The 23,234-nt window shown below is 38.5% G+C and overlaps 1 protein-coding gene across 1 annotated transcript; it reads left to right on the top strand.

Moving 5' to 3' along the window:
* Positions 1–1,229: 1,229 nt before the first annotated feature.
* LOC107809628 (ubiquitin carboxyl-terminal hydrolase 16) lies at positions 1,230–11,605 on the top strand. The gene is made up of 11 exons (XM_016634288.2): positions 1,230–2,107; positions 5,104–6,547; positions 6,635–6,720; positions 8,109–8,194; positions 8,295–8,457; positions 8,553–8,673; positions 8,763–8,920; positions 9,832–9,916; positions 10,024–10,236; positions 10,552–10,613; positions 10,697–11,605. Exons 1-11 carry the CDS (start codon positions 1,710–1,712, stop codon positions 11,406–11,408), a joined length of 3,528 nt encoding a protein of 1,175 aa, XP_016489774.1. The 5' UTR covers positions 1,230–1,709; the 3' UTR covers positions 11,409–11,605.
* Positions 11,606–23,234: the final 11,629 nt, after the last annotated feature.

Here is a 23,234-nt window from a genome sequence, read left to right as displayed (position 1 = left end):
CCTGGGATAGAGAGACTGTTTCCGATAGACCCTCGGCTCCATCCCTCCAAGAACTCCCACCTTGCTCTTGGGGTGACTCGAACTCACAACCTCTTGGTTGGAAGTGAATGGTGTTTACCACCAGAGCAACCCACTCTTGTCGAGATGAGAAGAAACATAAGACTAAAAAAAAGGGATTAAATTGGGAGTGCCTGGTTGACGACCTACGAATATTACTGAAACACGGACATGTTTACCTAGATTATAAGAGTGTATGAGGTACATGCAGAATAAATTTATTTTGTTACAACACACGTACACTAAAAACTAGTATATTAAATATAGTACGTAATACTTTTTATTTTAGTGGAGCTTATGCAGTGTGAACTCAAATTACTCGAAGCTCCAATACTGAATGAGAATTTGATTTTCGTTTTTCATTTTATTTTGGAAAGGAATGTTAAGTTCAATTCCAATATTCCTTCAGATAATGTGAATATTAAAAAATTTCCAGTTACTAGTAAATATTGTTTAAAATTGGTGAGTAAGCTATCACATTCCATTGTCGGTGGCACGTACACTCATCATGAATCATGACTACCATATCTACGAATTATGATTCAAATGTTCAAACCCTTAGTCGAATGTATATAGGAAAAGATAGAGAGAGGCCTAATAAAATAATAAAAGAAAGTGAAATAAAATTTACTGTTTATTCAAGTTAATGAATATAAAGATATTATACTTTTTAACTAAATCATAGTATATAGTCAAGTCATATGTACTTTTATTTTGATTTAATGATTCGTAAAATTAATTATTTAATTAAATATAAATACCAGCAGATAAGTATTTACTAACAAGTGGGTTAAGGTTTGTTTTCAATTTTGTTTAACAAAGCTTTGGATGTATTAAGACATTTAGTTGGCCTACATTAAAATTATAAAAAAAAAATCTATTTGAACAAGACCATATCAAAATTCCTATATTAGACCAAATGTTTCGGGAAAAGTCGTAAACAATCAAAATAATTGAACGAAACAATAATTTAATGATCATCAAAGTTTATGGTAAACCATTAATGAAAGTGATATAAATAGAAATAAAATATTTGGTATTAACGTTAGATCCACAAAAAAAGACAAAAGGAAAGTTTACATTAAAAGATAGACCGGGTTCAAATAAGTGAATCTTCCGACCGGTTAAACTCCGGTCCGAATATTTAGATGAGCCAAGGGTTCACGTCTCCCGATGCCTGAGGACAAAATTCTTTGCCCACATCCATCGATTTCTTACATCTCACAGAATTAATATTTTAATTTTAACCCCCTACATTTATTCTTATTTTCACACTTATACGCCTATTTTAATTTCCTTTTTCAGTTTTCCCGTCACTTTTTTTTAAAAAACCCCTAAATTCTCGATCTGAAAAAAATTCTCTTAGGGTCAGAATCTTCTCTCTTCCAGTGACTTTATTGCTTCTCCAAACGACACACTTTCCTCTCTCGATTTCTCCACAATTAAGTTTAATTATTTTTGTAATTTTATTGATCTGACGATTTTTGATTGAATTAATTTTGTGTGCATGCAAAGTTTGATCTTTGTGTTTTTGTGTGTGTGCGTTGGAAGAATTTCGACTTGGTGATCGGGGAGGAGTTATAGGAACTCTCTATGAATTTGGAAGAATTAGGGTTTGGATGTGATCTGCTGTTGTTTTTGGGTTTGTGTAAATGCTCGTGGGAGGGGATCTAGGGTTTCTCTCGAGCTTGGTGGTGGCGGCTTTTGTGGCGGTTTTTGGACCGGTGTTAGGTTTTGTGGTTCGCCGAAAATGGCGGCGTTCGGTGGCCAGGAGGGAGGAGATCAAGAGGCTTTTGGTTTTGGCTTCAGAGGAGGCAGCTAGGGCTGAGCTACTAGCCGCTGAAGAATACGGCTACGGTTATGGAGGATATAGTTATGATATTCTGAAGGAGGATGACGTATTCGTTGAACCGCCAGCATCATCAGCACCACCACCACCATCATCAACTACAACATCATATTCTGGTTCACGGCAATTGCAGTACCAATGCGCAGTTTGCTCTTCTCCGACCTCTACTCGGTGCTCTCAATGTAAAGCAGTTCGCTACTGGTATGTTTGATTCATAACCCCAATCTCTCCTAAAAGTTTATATTTTTTTCCTTTTCCTTTTTTTCATGTGTGATGAAACTAGTTGAGGTTGAGGCATAGCCATGTTGATACGCTTTCCTTAGGTTTGATGTTCAACAGGGGTTTGTATGTTTGTAGATAGAGAACTTCTATTGTTAAAGAATTTAAATTAGTAGTAAATATTACACACAGTGACAAGGATAGTGAAGATTCCTATTACCTATCCAGCTAGCTTAGAATTGAAACGATTTTTGTTGTTGTTGTTGTTGTTGGAACTAGATCATTGATAGACTTGCTAGTATTGGATGTAGATTTTGGATTCATTTACTCAATAATTGCAACATTGTAGAAGGGCTTTTCAATTACTTTTTCCTCTTTAGTTCTGGTTAAAAAGTGCACTTTTGCAGTTGACGGCATAGGTTTAGTTTTATAATTGGGCTGCAGTTCCTCTAGTGAAGACTTTCTTCTGATATGCTCTAGAATCAAATGAGACGAATGAACTGCTAATGGTATATGGTAACTGGTGACCATTTTATGAGTGGCATAAAATGCGCAAATGAAATCTCTATTCTATGTAACTGACTGCTATTGAATCACTTAGACAATTTCAAGAGAGCGAAGTTTTGTTATTCTTTCTGATTCATCTTTCTACATTAATGGTTAACTAGAATGGACGAAATTTACGGTTACTAAGAAATTAATTCATTTTGGGATGGGTAGAAGAATAACTGCTGATCTATAATTTAATTGCAAAAATATTTTTTCTTTCATATCTTCTGTTTTCCTCATCCTTCTCCTTTTCACTAGATTAATTGCCACAAGAACAAATTTAAGATGAAGATATCATTAGTGCTATGCTCATGCTACATCATGAAATTTATTTGTATATGCGAATTAACATACACCAGTGAAGCAAAGCTTAAGTTGGGCTTGTTTCGATTTAGAGTAATTCTCATTGATTGGTAAATTTACAAGAGTCTTAAATTGAATAAGCTGAATTTTAAACATAAAAGAAGCTCAATGAAATGGTTCCAAGACTCTTAACTAGTTTGCTCAGCCTATTCGTTACCCTTACGCGGGATGTGCTCTAATCTCTTCCATGTTTACAATGGAATCGATCCTTTTTATGCCACATATGGAGGTGGAGTTACGAGAGGTCATTTATACGCCTCTTTGGTATCGTAGTCACTAGCCGTTAGTGCCCTTTTCAGTACTAATCCAACGTCTTTAATAATAGTGTTCACGATAAGTTAGTAATAAGAGCGGAATCTAAAGCACCTACTAAATTTCTGCATGTGAGGACTTACCTCTTCATGTTTAGGTTGCAGAGGCGGAGCTAGTATTTCAACCTTACGGGTTCTGGAATTTAAAAGGATGACTTCAAGTGTTAATAACTGGGTCTAAATTTAATATTTGTACATATTTAATGAATTTATTTAACACAAATACACACGGTCTGAACAAAAGTTATTGGGTTTGCCTGAACCCGTAAACGGGCTACTAGCTCCGCCCCTGTTATGTTGTAACTTCATATGTTGAAAGATTTACGTTCTTCTTGACTCTATTTCCTATTGCCTCAAAATCAAAATCAATATTTGCTGTGTTTCTTTGTCAACTTATTGCAAAAGAGAAGTGGTAATATCTTGTAATTTAGACGGATTTATGTAAATTTTATGCTTGTAACACGATTATTAAATGGAGCAAAAATACAGTTTCAGTTTTGAAGAATTTCTGCATAAATTATTAGCACCAAGGCTAGGGTAAGCTTTAAATATAGAGGCAGTCTACGGTACATTTCAAAAAGAAGGTTTTATTGTTGTAAATCAATGAACTGTGATTACATCTGAAGGACGTTTTGTCTTCATAATGAAGTTAATTTCCAATTATACCAATTCTTTTTTTTTTTTTTTGAATCTTACATACACATGAAGAAACACATAATAAATTGATTATCAGAGCGGAGATATTCAGTTATTTGACAGCAAATGGATAATTTTTTTAATCTATATAACATGTTAGACATCCTATCTTTCAGGAGGAACTATCTGATAATGAAAATATATAACAAGCAGGAAACTGCTATTTTAAGTTCAGGTGCACCCAGAAGAACTTGCATGGTCCTGGACTGTCGCTAATCCAATGGTGTCAAGGCTAGAGCCATGATAAGTCCTCTAAGTAGATTCCCAGGTTCACCCTGAAAGTTTGCTGCCCAATACGAAGCAATAGTTAGATGTATCAAATAACTACATTGAGATTAGAGAGGATATACATCATTTAAAATTGAGTCATTTAATGTATTTAAAATTTGAAAATTTAAAATGTATAGAGTTGTAAATAAATGCTATTTATCTAGAATGCATCAAACATTTGGAACTTTGCAGCTAAATTTGGATTGAGGTGAGATGAGAGTGTTTCCTACTAAATTTTCAAGTAGGAGCTATCAGGTGCGGATCTGGCCTCTTACCCTTGTGTTGGTTGGTGCATAGGCCTTCTTGTTTATCCAGGAATGATTATTATGGTCTCAAGATTTCCTTTTCTTTTAAAAATTGAGTCTGCTCTTAGTATCCCAGCATCCGTATACGTATTTTATCAGTAGCCTCAAGCACCCGAGTCCATGTAACGCAGGCCCCAACATTTGTGAAGATATCTTTTTTTGTTCTCTTTTTAGGCGCCTTTTCTTTTGGGTGGGATAGCGGAGGAAGAGGTTTTTACAGTTGAAAAGACAACTTGTGGACGAGCATCTATCTTGACACTAATGACTGAGTTTACAGCTTTGCTTTTACTTTAATGCTTTGAGAAATAAACTTGTCGAAAGAATTGAGATTGCTTGCATATTTAGTACTATATGCTCAAGATACCTTGCTTACATATTAGGCATCTTATCTCTTTCTTGATAGCTATCAAATTTTTATTCTCTTGAAGCTCCAAACCATTCATATCTACATCTCTAATATTCCTATATTTTGTATTCATCTCAGCTCTGGCAAATGTCAAATCCTTCATTGGAGACAAGGTCACAAGGATGAATGCCGTCCAGTTAGCAACACAGATCACCACAATGATGTTGATGCGACATCTCATCTGAATGCATATAAGCAGGAATCAAATGGAAGTCATCTTAAGAGCATTGAGGTTGAAGGGAGACATTCTTCAGAATCAGGCGATGCTTCCCCAGCAGAAGCTGCAGTTTTGAGATCCAAACACTCTGCAACATATGATGCGAAGGATGTCTCAAATGAACAGAGTCTGACAGAAGCAAAATGTCCCAATTTGAACTCCAGTTACGTGCTTCACTCATCTCAATGTGAACATTTGGACCTCACTGCCTCAAGTGAATCGTCTGTTGATCTTTCTGCTTCTGATTCAAATGACTCTGATGCTTCTGACAGTCATAAGTCTGCTATTATTGCTAAAGTTAAGAGTCAGGCTAATCATTCCAAGGTAGACGGATGTAAGCCACCCTACAGAGAGCAACCCAAACTGGTATCTGCTGCAGATGTTGTTTCAACGTCAGGCAAATATAATCCCACAAAGCTTATCATTCATGGGGACACGCAGTCTAAATATTGGACATCGACAAGTTCAAGTAATGATGGATCCAGTGAATCTTCATCAACAGAGCCTTCTACACCCTCATCTGGTTTTTGGGAAGGAGCAGTTCCTTATACTAGATCTAAGATTCAGTCACTTGACAGTATTGCATATTCTCCTTCCAGAAATGCTTGCAACACCAAGATTTCAGATTTTCAGTCAACTTCATCTCAGCCCCCTGAAATGGCTAGACCTCTTGTTTCTGAGGTGGGTGAACATGGATCCAACTCAAAAAAGAATCTGAAAAATCCAAACCCAATTACAGTGGAACGGCGGAAACCAGTCGAACGAGCTGAATCAAGATTTGAAGTTAAAGATGAGACAGAAAGCAGGAGGTCATCAGCTTCACGATCTGTAACTTCGAATCAACTTGATGTGCATGACTCCAGTGATAAATATACATCGACCCCCGAGGAAGGTAGATACTCCTCATCTGGTGCTTCTGGTAATTTAAAGAATCATGATGGGTTAAAAGTTAGTAGCTTGCCATTGTCAAGCCCCAAAAAATCATATTGTGGCGTTGAAGGCTCGGCCAGTGTTTTACAATTGCCAAAAGATAGACAAAAAGAATCTTCTCCTGCCAAAATTTCTGGTAGTCATATCTCTTCTAGCAATGGGAGGCATGAAGTTCAAAATGTGAAGTCTCCTAGGATTGATAGCACTCAAGTGTCTAGTGCCTGTTCTGCAGAGTCAAATGTTCCTTTACCAAATGCAAGGAATGGCTTGAAGTCATCGGTGTTGAAAGTTGTTGACCAGTTCAGGGGTTCAAAGCTGACACGGCATAATTCTTTGGGGGATGAGTGTGAGGTCGTTGGAAGATATGGTAACAAGGTATACATTTCTTGATTATATGTGATTTTCACCTGTAATGCACATAAGATTTTAGACGCTGTATTCATCAGATATGTTTCTTTTCAGGGTCTTTTTCCATATGAAAGTTTTGTGAAGCTTCATAATTGGAAGAATGAATTGCGGCCATTTGGCCTCGTTAACTGTGGTAACAGGTATGTGGCATGAGTTTGAGCTGGTTTTACTATGTAACCTAGAATGTCTAGTTATTTTCGACTAGTCGTGCCTCGTATAACTTTCTTATCTAAACGTGCTTTTGTCTTAAGGGATGTGGATTTTGTCTCATTACGTTCCGATTTCAAGTATTTATATCACTTATTGAAGCTTTTGAACATGCTTTCCCTGTTAAGAGTAAAATTTCTCAGCCATTGGTTGTTCAATCTACAAAGAAATTAGGTGATTTGCTGTGAGTTACAAGATATATTAATGGATTTTACTTATGAGTAACATTTTACATAAATGATTGATGGTCTGACGTTCAAGGGCCTTATTTAATGAGATAATTAGTGCATAAATTTATGAAATTACCTGTTTTAATAAGTAGTGAAGTTTTGTGAAATTATTTTGTAGGAAAACTTTAGGGGTCAGTAAGAAAATTTTGTGATTGCATGAAATTAATTGGTTACTTATGTTGGAACTACCAGAAATTCCTCAGTTGAAGAGACCTCTGTTGTTAAGGTCTACTTAGTGCAGTTAGCTTTGGGCTTTTCAACTAATAACTTGATGTGTTCTTGTTCTAAAAGAGAGGATGTTGTGGGCAAAAAATGGCCCTGGACCTTATGGTGTTTTGGGGCTCAATAAATAAGAGCATGAGCAGGCTGAGCCGCTGAGATGAGCTGAGAGTAAGAGAAAAGTGGGAAATAAAGGAGAGAATGAAAAAATAAGGGGAAGGGTTCACTCAAACATGTGATGTGTGGTCAGGAGCAGGTCACATGTTCTAACCCTGTTGTAGACAACAACAGCGATGACTTAGTCCAAATAACTTGGGGTCGGCTAGATGAATCCCCACTGACCATGTTCCCCATTTAAATTCATTACAAGCCTATATTTTACAATTTAAAGTTGTATTTAAGTGGAGAAGGGTAGAGGGGTGGATCCATTATCCACCGAGTTTCGAACTGTGCACCACTTGCCCTAGGGGATTTCTAGGTTATCCAAAAAAAGAAAAAAAAGGTTTACTCAAACATCATTTGAGAGTTCTTTATTTAAGTCCTCCTCAAACATGAAGATTGATTGGCTTCAATGAAAATAACATTGCGAAAAGACTAAAGGGGAATCAGATATTAATTGGCAATTCTAGAGGCTTTAGTCAAGATTTAATATCCGAATATTCAGATTTCTTGCTGTCTTACTTTCCTATACTTATCTACCCGGTTAATGTCTCAACTAGAAAATGGAAGATTCTGAACTTATCGCTGTTTATTTGGCTATTGTCTTGTGGTTCCTATTCTAAAACTTGCTAGGTGTAGGATATACATCAAAATCTCACAAAATGTGTATATATTTCCTCATGCCTAACTTGTTTTTCTGCAATGTGCCGTAGCTGCTATGCTAATGCTGTCCTTCAATGCCTGGCGTTTACTCCACCGCTTACTTCCTATTTTCTTCAAGGGCTCCACTCCAAAACATGTACGTCCAATTTTTGTTTGTTAGAATTCTTAAATTTTCATCTATCATAGACCCTAAATCAAATAAAACTCTCTACTTCTCTCTTTTTGTCTGCTATCAGGTGAAAAGAAAGGGTGGTGCTTCACGTGTGAGTTCGAGAGTCTAGTTCTAAAAGCAAAGGACGGAAACTCTCCTCTCTCTCCTATTAGCATAATTTCCCATCTCGAGAGCATCGGAAGCAATCTTGGTAATGGTAGAGAAGAAGATGCACATGAATTCCTTAGGTATGTTTTCTGTATCTGTGGAGCTTGTAATTGTAATGTGCAAGTATCTTTTACAGTTCTAAGTTAGTTTATTATCTGTTCGCCAAACTTAATAGGTATGTTATCGACACAATGCAATCCATTTGCTTGAGGGAAGCTGGGGTTAGTGCATCTGGCTCTTTTGAAGAAGAAACAACTCTCGTGGGGCTTATGTTTGGGGGATACCTTCGTTCAAAGGTAACTGCTGGCTTTTAGTAGTTCTTAAAAGTAAGCTCTGTATTTCCTTGGAAACTTCTATCCTGATTTTTGAAAATTTTAACTGAAAGATCGAGTGCATGAGGTGCGGGGGCAAATCTGAAAGGCAAGAGAGAATGATGGATCTTACTGTTGAAATAGACGGAGATATAGGTACCTTGGAGGAAGCTTTAAAACAATTTACTCATACCGAGACTCTAGACGGTGAAAACAAGTACCGATGTGGCAGGTTAGATCCGATTGTCTCATACCTCTTTCTTGTAATGTATTTATCTGAGAAGGTTTAGGTGAAACTCTAAATTTCCATTGCTTATCAAAAACCCAACAGTACACTTCACCCCCCCCCCCCACCCCACCCACACACACACACAAAAAAAAAAAAAAAAAGAAAAAAAACCCAGTCTTAATAAATAGGAGAAAAAGAACCCGAAAATTATTGTAAAGAGGAGGTAAATAAATTGAGTCTGCAATTCTTGACGAAGCAACTGGAATATGTTAACCCTCCATTTCTTTTACTTCATATTTCATTTGAGGGTTATAACCTTTTCTTTAGTAGTGGGTCAGATGCTTTGCATGTGTTAATGTTTTGACTCAGTTGGCTTTGGAGAATCTAATGGTAGTGCCATTTGTTGGTGTTAACTGAGTTGATTAAACTTTCATTGAATCGTTTCTTTGTTTCCGGCTTTCTGCCGACTTCGTTAAATGCGATGCGATACCCAAATACTTACAATCTCTCCCTCTCTCTCTCTCTCTCTCTCTCTCTCTCTCTATATATATATATATATATATATATATATATATATATATATATATATATATTACACACACTTCTCTCTATCTCTCTCTCTCTCTATATATATATGTGTGTGTGTGTGTGTGGGAACTCACTGGGTTTGTTGTTGTATATATGTGTGTAAAAGTGATTTTAATATGATAAAATCTGCTGATTTAGCTTTGAATGACAATTTGTTCTAAAATCTCCGGTAGTGGCACTAACAATATGAAATTTCTGTGCAATAACAATTTTTTTGGTTATGAGCAGATCGATTCTTGAAATGCATGCATGCTATTTTCATTGAAATGATGAAGTAAAATAGATTTAGAGCACATATTTGGACTAAAATTTTATTGCTTCTTCAGATGTAAATCATATGAGAAGGCCAAGAAAAAGTTGAAAGTGCTGGAGGCTCCTAATGTCCTCACTATTGCATTAAAGAGATTTCAGGTACTGTTTTGAATGAAGTTTGTCTCCATTTTTTTATATTGATCCAAGTAAATGCTTCCATGTGTCTTTGTTTTGTTGCCAATTGCTCACTGTCTGTAGTTTTGCAGTCAGGTAAATTTGGGAAGCTAAACAAGACAATTAAATTTCCAGAGATTCTGAACCTGGCACCATATATGAGTGGGACACGTGATAAGTCGCCAGTTTACCAGCTTTATGGAGTCGTGGTTCACCTGGACGTAATGAATGCTGCATTTTCTGGTCACTATGTGTGTTATGTGAGGAACTTTCAGAATAGGTGGTTCAAAGTTAATGATAGTTCGGTAGGTCACACTAACGAGCTTATGTTTTACTTATCTCCTTTTATCTTCTGAATTTCTTCCATTGCTTGGATAGTTTATTTCTCACTTCTGGGCTTTTTGGTATTGTGTAACCTTTTAAGGAATTCAGTCATTTGGTATGAAGTAGTAGTTTGTCCATTCTGCTTTGAACTACTAACAGTGCTTGTGCATTCACGAGTTCTGTGGTGTTGGAAAATTGTGACACCCCATTTCCTCTCGACTCTGCTTCATGTACTATTGCGAAGCATGAGTCATGCTGTTTTCGAGGTTTTGATCTGGGCTTTGTCATCTTTGTAGGTAAAATCCGTCGAACTTGAAAGAGTCTTGTCGGAGGGAGCATACATGCTTCTCTATTCAAGGTAAAATTAAGTTCTCTTTCTAGTTGAGCTATGCATTCCCCTATCCTTATTGGTTGTAGCTGACTTTTTCCTCTTCCGTTTAGGTGCTCGCCACGGGCTCCGAGAATAATGAGGAGTTTGGCAATTCCTCTTGATCCAAGAAGATCTAAGCAATTGGCTTGTAAATCAAGATCCCATACAAGAAGTCCATGGGACTCTTCTCATGGCGATTCAACTGATCAAACTTGCAGCGAATGCTCTTATACTAGTCATACAAGTGTCAGGCCGAGTAGGTCAATATTTGAGGACGACTCATCAAGCGAACAGTCATCCTCTCTCTTCTCTGAGGGTGCTTCTTGCAGCACAGAGAGCACTAACAGGGATTCTACTAGCACTGATGAATTATTTGATCAAATATTTGGTGAGTCTGGAGGTTGTTGGAATAACCCGTGGAGGAATTCATCAGATTCTGACACATCGTCATCCTCATCTTCTCCTTCCCCTCTATACTCGAAACATTCACCTCTTGCTGATTTGGACCGTAATGCTTCTGCACATGAAGAGACCTGTAGCAGTTGTAGCGACGGTGCAGAAACAGCTGGGGATGGTCACGGTTTTTGGACAGGGTTACCTGATCGAAACGGTTATGCTGGGGTTCGAGAAAGCAATTCAAGGACACCTCTCTGTCCCAACTCAAGTAAGCATTGTAGAAATTTATTTAGTAGTCATAGTAGTAGTAAGACCGACTCCAGTAGATTAGGTCGGGTTAACCCTTCTGACAACTCGAAATCTCCTGTAACTCGTAGAGATCGATGAGGGAAAGTGCATCTTGGACATGGTATTATAAAGTATTTTTGTATTCTAGACGGGAGGGAAATAAAAAGTTGGGGAGGCAGGGGTTTAGGGAGTGGTTGTATGTATTATACATTGGCTTTTGGCTGTGTTCAAAACGAAATGGGGCCATAATTTTGTCACTCTCTACCCCTTAATATATCTTATTACATGTTCTGTAATTGGATATCCATCTCAGTACGAACATAACTGGCAATGTTTGCTGTATTTCTTGTTCGAAAATATCTCGAGTTCCATTGAGGTTCAATATTCTATGAATTAGCTCAACAAGGCCAATAAGACTCTCACTCATGTTCTTTTTCAATATTCTATGAATTAGCTCAAAAGGCCAATGAGACTCTCACTCATGATTGGATGAATACCACACAACTCACCTCTAAGGGAGGTTTGAGTGAAATAAAGAGAATAAATATTATTGTGTGGTTACATGAATATGTCATTGGTCGCGTACATGTGATACAATGACATACTCACATTTTGAAGGGCTATTTTGAGAACCTTTATTGTTCTCCTTTTATAATCATAGTGATGACTATTATTTATTTTGATCTCTTGAACACCCACGTTCATTGGTCAACCTTTTGTCTTTATTTAGACTTATTATGCGCCGCTACCACATTCACTTCAAGAATGGAGCAAATCAAGTGGGACAATCTTCATGTCTTTTCATGAAAAATATATTATTTTTCTTTAGTGATTATTATATCATCAATATGGTACAGTGGGACTCAGACCCAATGTCTTACAAATATAAATGCATGTTAGGCCATAATTAATTGAGATTCAAACCCAACTCTTATCATCATGGAGCATCAGGACTTGCTCCCGATGTCTTACCCTCATGGTGCATTGCGTCTTGAACTCATTGAAGTTGATATCATTAATAGAAAAGGACAAAAATAATTTCAAATACGAAGGAAATGCTTACCTCTTGAGTTAAACTCTTCATAATGTCATTTGGATATAATTCTTAACAATAGACTTTCGTTTACGCAAATCATCCAAGTAATTAGTGTCAAACAGATATATGAAAATACAAAATAATATTGTAAATTTACACGTGGTCTTTGCTGCAATAAGCCTACTTCAAGATGAAAGTGATATGACCTGATGTATCAAATAGAATAATAGTACTACTAGTTACCATGCACTTTTGTGGAAACTAAGTATTATGCTCTCTAGAAAAATAAAGAGATATAGCAGAACCTTTAAGTCAATCAGGTAATCAAAAGAAATAGTGGACAAATCTCTGTCTACTATCTACTACTATATGCTTTCCATATAGAAATGATTCAACATGTTAATTTGATAAGAACTATCATTAATGAAAAATTTGGTGTAGTACATACTTCTTGTACTAATATTTTATCTTATTAAAATAAAATAGTTACGAGTATTATTATTATTATTATTGTGATGACCCAAAAGGTCATCTTATATTTTAGAACTCGAATCTGTGCTCTTAAACCTTAAAAATCTCATTTTTACCCTGCTCGATTTGCGTGCGCAGTCCGGACAGGTTTCTGGAAAGCGATTATGTTAAAAACTAATGAAAATAAGAATTTTTGCCTTAAAAGTTAATTTTTATCGACTTCGATCAACATTTTTGGTAAACGGGTCCGGATACGTGCTTTACCATCCCGGTAGGTCCGTATCGAATTATGGGACCTGGGCGTATGCCCGGAATTGAATTCGGAGGTCCCTAGCTTGAGTTATGAATTTTTGATGAAAATTAAAAGTTTATAAATTATTTGTTCTTAAGAATTGATTGATATTTGGCATTGTTAGTATCGGGTCCGTATTTTGATTCCGGAGCCCGGTATAGGTTCATTATGATATTTAAGACTTGTCTGTGAAATTTGGTGAGAAACAGAGTTGATTTGATGTTATTCGAACGTCCAATTGAGAAGATATGAATTTTAAAGTGTTCTTGAGAATTTAATTTGATTTGGTGCTAAATTAGTAGTTCTAGGTGTTATTTTGGCGATTTGATCGTGCGAGCAAGTTCGTATGATATTTTTTGACTTGTGTGCATGTTTGGTTTGGAGCCCCGAGGGCTCGAGTGAGTTTTGGATAGGCTACGGAGTGATTTGGACTTAGAAAAATATCTGGTATACTTCAGCTGTGTTGCATGCCTCAGACTTCGCAAATGCGAGGTCAGGGTTGGCATTTGCGATCACTGTTGAGGTCGCATTTGCGAACTTCTCATCGCAAATGCGAAGAGAAGCTGGGCCAGCATGTGTTCGCAATTGCGAACTTTTCTTCGCATTTGCAAAGGGAGTCTAGGAGAGGTATGGATCGCAAATGTAATCTTTTGTCCGCATTTGCGAGGTCAGTGATTGCAATTGCGACACTTTCCGCGCATTTGCGAAGGGAAGCAGGATTGTGAAGGTTTCGCAATTGCGATAGCCCCTTCGCAATATCGAGCTTCGCATTTGTAAAGCTCGGGTCGCAAATGAGACGTCTGCGGCTGAATAAAATGACTTTTGGACGGGAATTTTCATTCATTTCCCAAATTTTCAAGACCTAAAACACAAGAGGCGATTTTTCAAAGACCATCTCTTCCCCAAATCATAGGTAAGTGATTCTAAACTGGTTTCTTTCAATCTTTCACTACATTTTACAAGATTTTAACCTAAAATCTAAGGTGTTCATGATAGAATTAGGGGTTTTGGGTAGAAAGTAGGGATTTTTAGAAATATGGGGATTTAGGCCTCAATTTGAGGTCGGATTCTAAAACCAATTATAAATTCAGGCTCGGGGGTGAATGGGTAAATAGATTTTGGTCCGAACCTCGGGTTTTGACCAAGCAGGCCCGGGGTCGATTTTTGACTTTTTGAAAATTTAGGAAATCAAAATTTATGCAATGTAATTGATTCCTTTAGCAATATTTGATATTATTGAGTCATTTTTGAATAGATACGAGTGGTTTGGAGGTGAATTCCAAAGGAAAAGCTGTGATTGAGAATTAAGTGGCCTTCAGAGCAAGGTAAGTGTTGTGTCTAACCCTGACTTGAGGGAATTAGGAACCTTAGATTACTTGCTAAGTGAAATTCATGTGAGCGGCGTATATGTGAGGTGACGAGTGCTTATGCGCCGCCAATTTACCTGTTTTTCCATGTTTTTTCCGTTTTCTTATATTGTCTCATTCCTATGCCTAATTGCTATGTGTTATACTAGTGTTGTTAAATTGATCGTCATTATCATGTTTACGGATTTTCTGGTGATAATTGTGTTTTTATGTCAAAGTTGAGATTGATGTTATGGAACCAAATGTTGAACCAATGTTTATACTTGTTATTCTATCTCCCTGTTGTTATTTATGTATTGCATTATGGTAAGGGAGAGTGTTAATGCACGAATGGTGATGTCGTGCCATATTGTGAGTGTTAATGCACGAAGGGTGATGCCGTGCCATATTGTGAGTGTTAATGCATGAAGGGTAATACCGTACCATGATATGAGAGTTAATGCACGAAGGGTGATGCCGTGCCGTTTCTATTGATTTTTATGATGAGATTGAGAGTAAAAGCACGAAGGGTGATTCTATGTATTCTTCTTTACTATATTCACTATTCCTGTTGATTCATTGTATATTGACTGCTCTGATAATCATTCTGTTGTAGTTCTTCATCTCGTATTTCTCCAGGATGTTTTCCCCTCCCGGTATTTCCTGTCTAGCTCTTCATTACTGTTATTTGTATATACACTGTTAAAATTGTACAGGTTGATTTGTAGGTGCCTTGCCTTAGCCTCGTCACTACTTCGTCGAGGTTAGGCTCGACACTTACCAGTACATGGGGTCGGTTGTACTGATACTACACTCTGCACTTTCTGTGCAGATTTTGATACCGGCTCGGGTTGATCGAGATTTTCCTATTAGTCCGCTGTCTGAAGACTCAAGGTATATCTGTCGGCGTTCACAGACCTTGAAGTCCTCGTCTATCTTTTCTGTTCTACTGTTTCTTTTATTCAGACAGTTGTATTTCTTTCAGATTATTACTTGTAGTAAATTCTAGAATGCTCGTGGATTGTGACTCCAGATCCAGGTGGTAGTAATGAATATAATTTTTATGATATTCCGCACCTCTTGCATTTCATCTTAGTTAATTATTGTTATTTATGGAAATAAGGAATTGGTTTAACGATTTTCTAACATTGGCTAACCTAGCAAGTGAAATGTTAGGCGCCATCACGGTCCCGTCGGTGGGAAATTTTGGGTCGTGACAGTTGGTATCAGAGCACTAGGTTACATAGGTCTCACGAGTCACGAGCAAGCTTGGTAGAGTCTGAAGGATCGGTACATAGACGTCTGTACTTATCTCTCAGAGGCTATGAAGTTTAGGAACAATTTCACTTCTTTCATTCCTTATCGTGCGACATTGATTTTGCTTGAAACTTATATCTCGTATTCCTTTGTATCTACTCGTGTATGTCATTATGCACTCGGTATCAGTTGTGCGTCGACAGTTCGTAATGCCGCAGATGAACTATGAGGGAGCCAGAGATGCTCAAATATTTCTTCAACGTGTGATTCCGACTGAAGACGTATAGAGAGATCACCCAGTGAATAATATGGGGGGTGCAACGTTCCTTGGAATCTGGTTGATTTATACGAGTTGTGAAGGTTAATATTGTGGACCATCGGACGTGGTGAATTATGACTTCGCGCCGAGTGGGGGAGTCCACTATCAATGAATGGATTGCGAGTCATGTGTTATATCAGTTTTGGTCTGAAATGTATATATGTAGTACTGAAAGGTTCCCCCAAAATTTACACATGTTTAAGGCCTGAGATTTTGTAGAGGATAAGGTTGGGACTTGCAGTATGTCCGCCTCCATAATAATCCTATACTTCAGTACCAAAGGAGTTGAAGAAACAACATTAAATTTACAGAAGGTCTACTCAGCGTGGACGTCACAGGTGCGGATTTTGGGGTGCTTCGGAGGAAGTACAGTGGTTGACGAGATTATGGACTAAGAATTGTCTGTATGGAGCTCTACTTTTGTGATCATTGTATATAAATAGGGGTAACGTTTACCCTAAAGAAGAATCGAAGAGTATGTTAAGAAATGGGTCTGCTCAACAGTGTTGAGTCAGCATAACAAAAGAAGAAATTGGCCTTGGGAGAGATAATTCTCCACAGGTGTCTATGGCAAGCCTATGAAGAGGGCAGACCAGCCAATACAACACCGCCCACTTGGCTCAGTTCTCAGAAATGCTTTTGAAAGAGTTTGTTTCCCGAACTCTCCGTAATACATGGCGAATAGGGTTTGAACGATTGCGTCAGGTCAACATGACGGTGTCATAATATGCCATCAGGTTCAATAAGTTAGCCCGTCATATTCATACTTTGCTTCCTACATCCAGAGAGCGAGTCCACAGACTCATTAAAGGACTCAATTATGATCGTAAAATTTTGTATGACTCGGGAGCTACAGGCTGATACTTCATTTCCACTAGTGGTAGAAATTTCCAAGATATTAGAACGTGTTCGGGGTGAGGAAAAGGGAAACTAAGGAGACCAAGACGTCTCGAGGTTCTAGGGGATTCAGTGGATTCTACTCTGCAAGTATAAATCATTATGGCGGGGGCTCGGGTAGTCGGCCAGCCCAGTTCGCACATCGGATTAATCGAGGTGCTCCAGTAAGTTCTTTTAATGCACCACTGACATGAGTTTCCTACAATGGTTATTCCAGTTATCTGGCACAGACTCAATATAAGCAACCAAACCAGCAAAGGGGTTGTTATGAATACGGTGATACCAAGCATCATGAGAAAATTGTTCCAAACTTGGGAGAGATATATTTCATCAAAGCACTCAGGCTATGTGCCCCATTGTAGTTACCACACCACCCACACGATCAGTTAAGGGTGGAGGACAGACGGGTAGAAGGCGTCTTAGAGATGGAGACCCACCCGTTGTTATATTTGTTTTATGGTATGGTGGAGGTAGTTACATCAGATGGTGTCGTTATAGGTACGACCTCGATTTAAAATAAAGGAATAACTTCCTTAACTTGATTCGATTCTGAGTATCAAGACAAGTCCTTCTATTGTGCTCCACTTATGAGTGGGCTTCATTATTCTATAATCTACTTATGTGTCTACTTCTGTTGGGAGGTTTTATGGAGATAACTACACCTATCATTCCATGATGGACTCTAATAAGATCTGTAAGGCTAAAGGTGCCTTTCTGGTACTTATTTCGGTATGTTTTGATGTATTTTCGGATAATTAATTATAAATTATGAATTATATGCCCTACCGGTGTGGGGTTCATTATGTGTTGTGATTTTGTTTAACGAAAGTTATTTAAAAGGAGAATATTACTTGTGATTTAGAACTGAGGCCGAGGTCCTCGTATTTTAAAATAAATTGATATGTTTAAATCGGGCTATGGGATGCGGTGGAAGTTATATAAGGACGAGATCCTTGTGATAAAAATTTTTGTGTTTAAATTCTCCCTTGTGAAATTAAATTTGTACGATAGTACTAATAGGGAGTCATGCCTGCTAGGCTTATTTAAAAAAATATTTGTATGAAATTCTCTGTGCATACGTGCCAAATTCGTGTTGTAATATTGAGTTGTAACCTACGAGTTAGGTGCCCGCCCAGGTGGCGTTAAATGTAACTCGTTAATTCGGGTAAATAATTATGAGGTCTTCATGCCTCGCATCTCGTTATTAGTACTGTGAAGGTTTGAAAAGAGATTTTTGTTAACCTGAAGTTAATTTACGATTCTGTAATTGATTATGAACAACCATTAAGACCATATTGACCTAAAAGGGGTGCCCCATTTAGATAGTCAGACGAGTGTGAGTTGAGCTTTCAGAAGCTCAAGACTGCTTTGACTACGATGCCAGTGTTGGTATTACCCACAGGTTCAGGATCTTATACGGTATATTGTGATGCATCTCACATTGGGCTTGGTGCAGTATTAATGCAAGATGGCAGGGTGATTGCATATGCGTCGCGACAGTTGAAAATTCACGAGAAGAATTATCCTGTTCATGACTTAGAACTGGTAGCCATTGTTCATACGCTGAAGATTTGGAGGCATTACCTCTACGGTGTCTCGTGTGAGGTATTTACTGATCATCGTTGCCTTCAGTACCTGTTCAAACAAAAAGATATTAATTTGAGGCAGAGAAGATGGTTGGAGTTGTTGAAAGACTATGATATCACCATTTTGTATCACCCCGGAAAGGCCAATGTGGTGGCCGATGCTTTGACTAGAAAGGCTGTGAGTATGGGCAATCTTGCATATATTCCGGTTGGTGAGAGGCCATTAGCTGCATATGTTCAAACTTTGGCTAACCAATTCGTGAGGTTAGATGTTTCAGAACCCAATCGAGTTCTAGCTTGCACAGTCGCCCGGTCTTCTTTATATGAGCGCATCAGAGAGAGGTAGAATGATGATCCTCATTTACTTGTCCTTAAGGACACGGCGCGGCGCGGTGATGCCAAACAGGTTGCTGGGGGGAAGATGGAGTTCTGCGAATGCAAGGTCATATTTGTGTGCCTAATATGGATGGGCTTCGTGAATTAATTCTTGAAGAGGCACACAGTTCTAGGTATTCTATTCATCCAGGTATCGCCAAAATGTATCAAGATTTGCGGCAACATTATTGGTGGAGGAGAATGAAAAAGGATATAGTTGCATATGTAGCTCGGTGTCTGAATTCTCAGCAAGTTAAGTACGAGCATCTGAGACCTGGTAGATTGCTTCAGAAGTTAGAAATTCCTGAATGGAAATGGGAGCGTATCACTATAGATTTTGTTGTTGGACTCCCACGGACTCAGAGAAAATTTGATGCAGTTTGGGGTCATTGTGGACAGGTTGACCAAGTCAGCACATTTCATTCCAGTGACAACTACCTATTTTCAAAAAGGTTAGCTGAAATTTACATTCGTGAGATTGTCCGCCTTCACGGGGGTGCCCGTGTCTATTATTTTAGATCGAGGTACGCAGTTTACCTCGCACTTTTGGAGGGCAATACAGCGTGAGTTGGGTACGCGGGTTGAGTTGAGCACAACATTCCATCCTCAGACGGACTGGTAGTCCGAGCGTACTATTCAGATCTTGGAGTATATGCTCCGCGCCTGTGCTATTGACTTTGGAGGTTCTTGGGATCAGTTCTTGCCGTTAGCAGAGTTTTCCTACAATAACAGCTACTAGTCGAGCATTCAGATGGCTCCATATGAGGCATTATACGGAAGACGATGCTGTTCGCCAGTTGGTTGGTTTGAACCGGGAGAGGCTTGGTTATGGGGTACCGATTTGGTACAAGATGCCTTGGATAAGGTCAAGATTATTCAGGATCGACTTCGCACAGCTCAGTCTAGGCAAAAGAGTTATGCCGACCGTAAAGTTCGTGATATTGCATTCATGATTGGAGAAAGAATATTGCTTCGGGTATCACCCATGAAGGGTGTTATGAGATTTGGGAAGAAGGCAAGTTGAGCCCTAGGTATATCGGGCCATTTGAGATCCTCGAGAGAATGGGGGAGGTAGCTTATAGACTTGCGTTGCCTCCAGGGTTCCTCCAGGGTTATCCTCAGTTCATCCGTTATTCCATATGTCTATGCTCCGAAAATATCATGGTGACCCGTCCCACGTGTTAGATTTCAGCTCTATCCAGTTGGACAAGGATTTGACTTACGAGGAGGAGCCGGTGGCAATTCTAGCCCGGCAAGTTCGCCAGTTGAGATCAAAGAGTTACCCTTCAGTTCGAGTGCAGTAGAGAGGTCAGCCTATTGAGGCAGCTACTTGGGAGTCCGAGTCCGATATGCGAAGTTGATATCCCTACCTTTTCACCAGCCCAAGTACTTTTCTATGTCCGTTCGAGGACGAACGGTTATTTTAGAGGTGGAGAATGTGATGACCCAAAAGGTCATCTTATGTTTTAGAACTCGAATCTGTGCTCTTAAGCCTTAAAAATCTCATTTTTATCCTCTTTGATTTACGTGCGCAGTCCGGACAGGTTTTTGAAAAGTGATTATGTTAAAAACTAATGAAAATAAGATTTTTTGCCTTAAAAGTTAATTTTTGTTGACTTCGGTCAACATTTTTGGTAAACGGGCCCGGATCTGTGCTTTGACGGTCCCTGTAGGTCCATATCGAATTATGGGACCTGGGCGTATGCCCGGAATTGAATTCAGAGGTCCCTAGCTTGAGTTATGAATTTTTGATGAAAATTAAAAGTTTGAAAATTATTTATTTTTAAGAATTGATTGATATTTGGCATTGTTAGTATCGGGTCCGTATTTTGATTCCGGAGCCCAGTACAGGTTCATTATGATATTTAAGACTTGTCTGTGAAATTTGGTGAGAAACGGAGTTGATTTGACGTGATTCGGACGTCCAATTGAGAAGATATGAATTTTAAAGTGTTCTGGAGAATTTAATTTGATTTGGTGCTAAATTCGTAGTTCTAGGTATTATTTTGGCGATTTGATCGCGCGAGCAAGTTTGTATGATATTTTTAGACTTGCGTGCATATTTGGTTTGGAGCCCCGAGGGCTCGGGTGAGTTTTGGATAGGCTACAGAGTGATTTGGACTTAGAAAAATAGCTGGTGTGTTTCAGCTATGTTGCAGGCCTCAGACCTCGCAAATGCGAGGTCAGGGTTGGCATTTGTGATCACTGTTGAGGTCGCATTTGCAAACTTCTCATCGCAAATGCGATGAGAAGCTGGGCCAGCATGTGTTCACAATTGCGAACTTTTCTTCGCATTTGCGAAGGGAGTCTGGGAGGGGTATTGATCGCAAATGCGATCTTTTGTCTGCATTTGCGAGGTCAGTGATCGCAATTGCGACACTTTTCTCGCATTTGCGAAGGGAAGCAGGATTGTGAAGGCTTCACAATTGCGATAGCCCCTTCGCAATTTCGAGCTTCGCATTTGCGAAGCTCGGGTCGCAAATGCGATGTCTGCAACTGAACAAAATAACTTTTGGACGGGAATTTTCATTCATTTTCCAAATTTTCAAGACCTAAAACACAAGAGGCGATTTTCCAAAGACCATCTCTTCCCCAAATCATAGGTAAGTGATTCTTAATTGGTTTCTTTCAATCTTTCACTATATTTTACAAGATTTTAACCTAAAATCTAAGGTTTTCATGGTAGAATTAGGGGTTTTGGATAGAAACTAGGGATTTCCGGAAATTTGGGCATTTAGACCTCAATTTGAGGTCGGATTCTAAAACCAATTATATATTCGGGCTCGGGGGTGAATGGGTAAATGGATTTTGGTCCGAACCTCGGGTTTTGACCAAGCAGGCCCGGGGTTGATTTTCGACTGTTTGGAGGAAAATTTAGGAAATCTAAATTTATGCAATGTAATTGATTCCTTTAGCAATAGTTGATATTATTGAGTCATTTTTGAATAGATACGAGTGGTTTGGAGGTGAATTCCAAAGGAAAAACTATAATTGAGATTTAAATGGCCTTCAGAGCAAGGTAAGTGTTGTGTCTAACCCTGACTTGAGGGAATTAGGAACCTTAGATTACTTGCTAAGTGAAATTCATGTGAGCGACGTATATATGAGGTGACGAGTACTTATGCGCCGCCAATTTACCTGTTTTTCCATGTTTCTCCCATTTTCTTATATTGTCTTATTCCTATGCCTAATTGCTATGTGTTATACTAATGTTGTTAAATTGATCGTCATTATCATGTTTACGAATTTTCTGGTGATAATTGAGTTTTTATTTCAAATTTGAGATTGATGTTATGGAACCAAATGTTGAAGCAAGGTTTGTACTTGTTATTCTATCTCCCTGTTGTTATTTATGTATTGCATTATGGTAAGGGAGAGTGTTAATGCACGAAGGGTGATGCCGTGCCATATTGTGAGTGTTAATGCACAAGGGTGATGCCGTGCCATATTGTGAGTGTTAATGCACGAAGAGTGATGCCGTGCCATATTTTGGGTATTAATGCACGAAGGGTGATGCCGTGCCATATTGTGAGTATTAATGCACGAAGGGTAATGCCGTGCCATGATATGAGAGTTAATGCACGAAGGGTGATGCCGTACCGTTTCTATTAATTTTTATGATGAGATTGAGAGTAAAAGCACGAAGGGTGATTCTGTGTATTTTTCTTTACTATATTCACTATTCCTGTTGATTCATGGTATATTGACTGCTCCGGTAATCATTCTGTTGTAGTTCTTCATCTTGTATTCCCCTCAGTATGTTCCCCTCCCGACATTTTCTGTTTAGTTCTTCATTTCTGTTATTTGTATATACACTGTTAAAATTGTACAGGTTGATTTGTAGGTGCCTTGCCTTAGCCTCGTCACTACTTCGTCGAGGTTAGGCTCGACACTTACCAGTACATGGGGTCGGTTGTACTGATACTGCACTCTGTACTTTCTATGCAGATTTTGATACCGGTTCAGATTGATCGAGATTTTGCTATTGGTTCGCTGTCCGGAGACTCAAGGTAGATCTGTTGGCGTTCACAGACCTTGAAGTCCCCGTCTATCTTTTCTGTTCTACTGTTTCTTTCATTCAGACAGTTGTATTTCTTTTAGACTATTACTTGTAGTAAATTCTAGAATGCTCGTGGATTGTGACTCCAGATCCGGGTGGTAGTAATGAATACAGTTTTTATGATATTCCGCACCTCTTACATTTTATCTTAGTTAATTATTGTTATTTATGGAAATAAGGAATTGGTTTAACGATTTTCTAACGTTGGCTTGCCTAGCAAGTGAAATGTTAGGCGCCATCACGATCTCGTCGGCGAGAAATTTCGGGTCATGACAATTATTATTAT

Source organism: Nicotiana tabacum, chromosome 12, assembly GCF_000715075.1.
Source record: "Nicotiana tabacum cultivar K326 chromosome 12, ASM71507v2, whole genome shotgun sequence".
Taxonomy (NCBI): Eukaryota; Viridiplantae; Streptophyta; class Magnoliopsida; order Solanales; family Solanaceae; genus Nicotiana; species Nicotiana tabacum.
Note: the sequence above shows the minus strand (reverse complement) of the source record. Positions and strands in the feature narration are given on the sequence as shown.

Coding starts and splice junctions, on each gene's coding strand:
- LOC107809628 (XM_016634288.2), top strand. CDS start 1,710: ATGCTCGTGGGAGGGGATCTAGGGTTTCTCTCGAGCTTGGTGGTGGCG. Junction 6,721..8,108: donor CTCGTTAACTGTGGTAACAG/GTATGTGGCATG, acceptor AATGTGCCGTAG/CTGCTATGCTAATGCTGTCC. Junction 8,674..8,762: donor GGGGATACCTTCGTTCAAAG/GTAACTGCTGGC, acceptor TTTAACTGAAAG/ATCGAGTGCATGAGGTGCGG.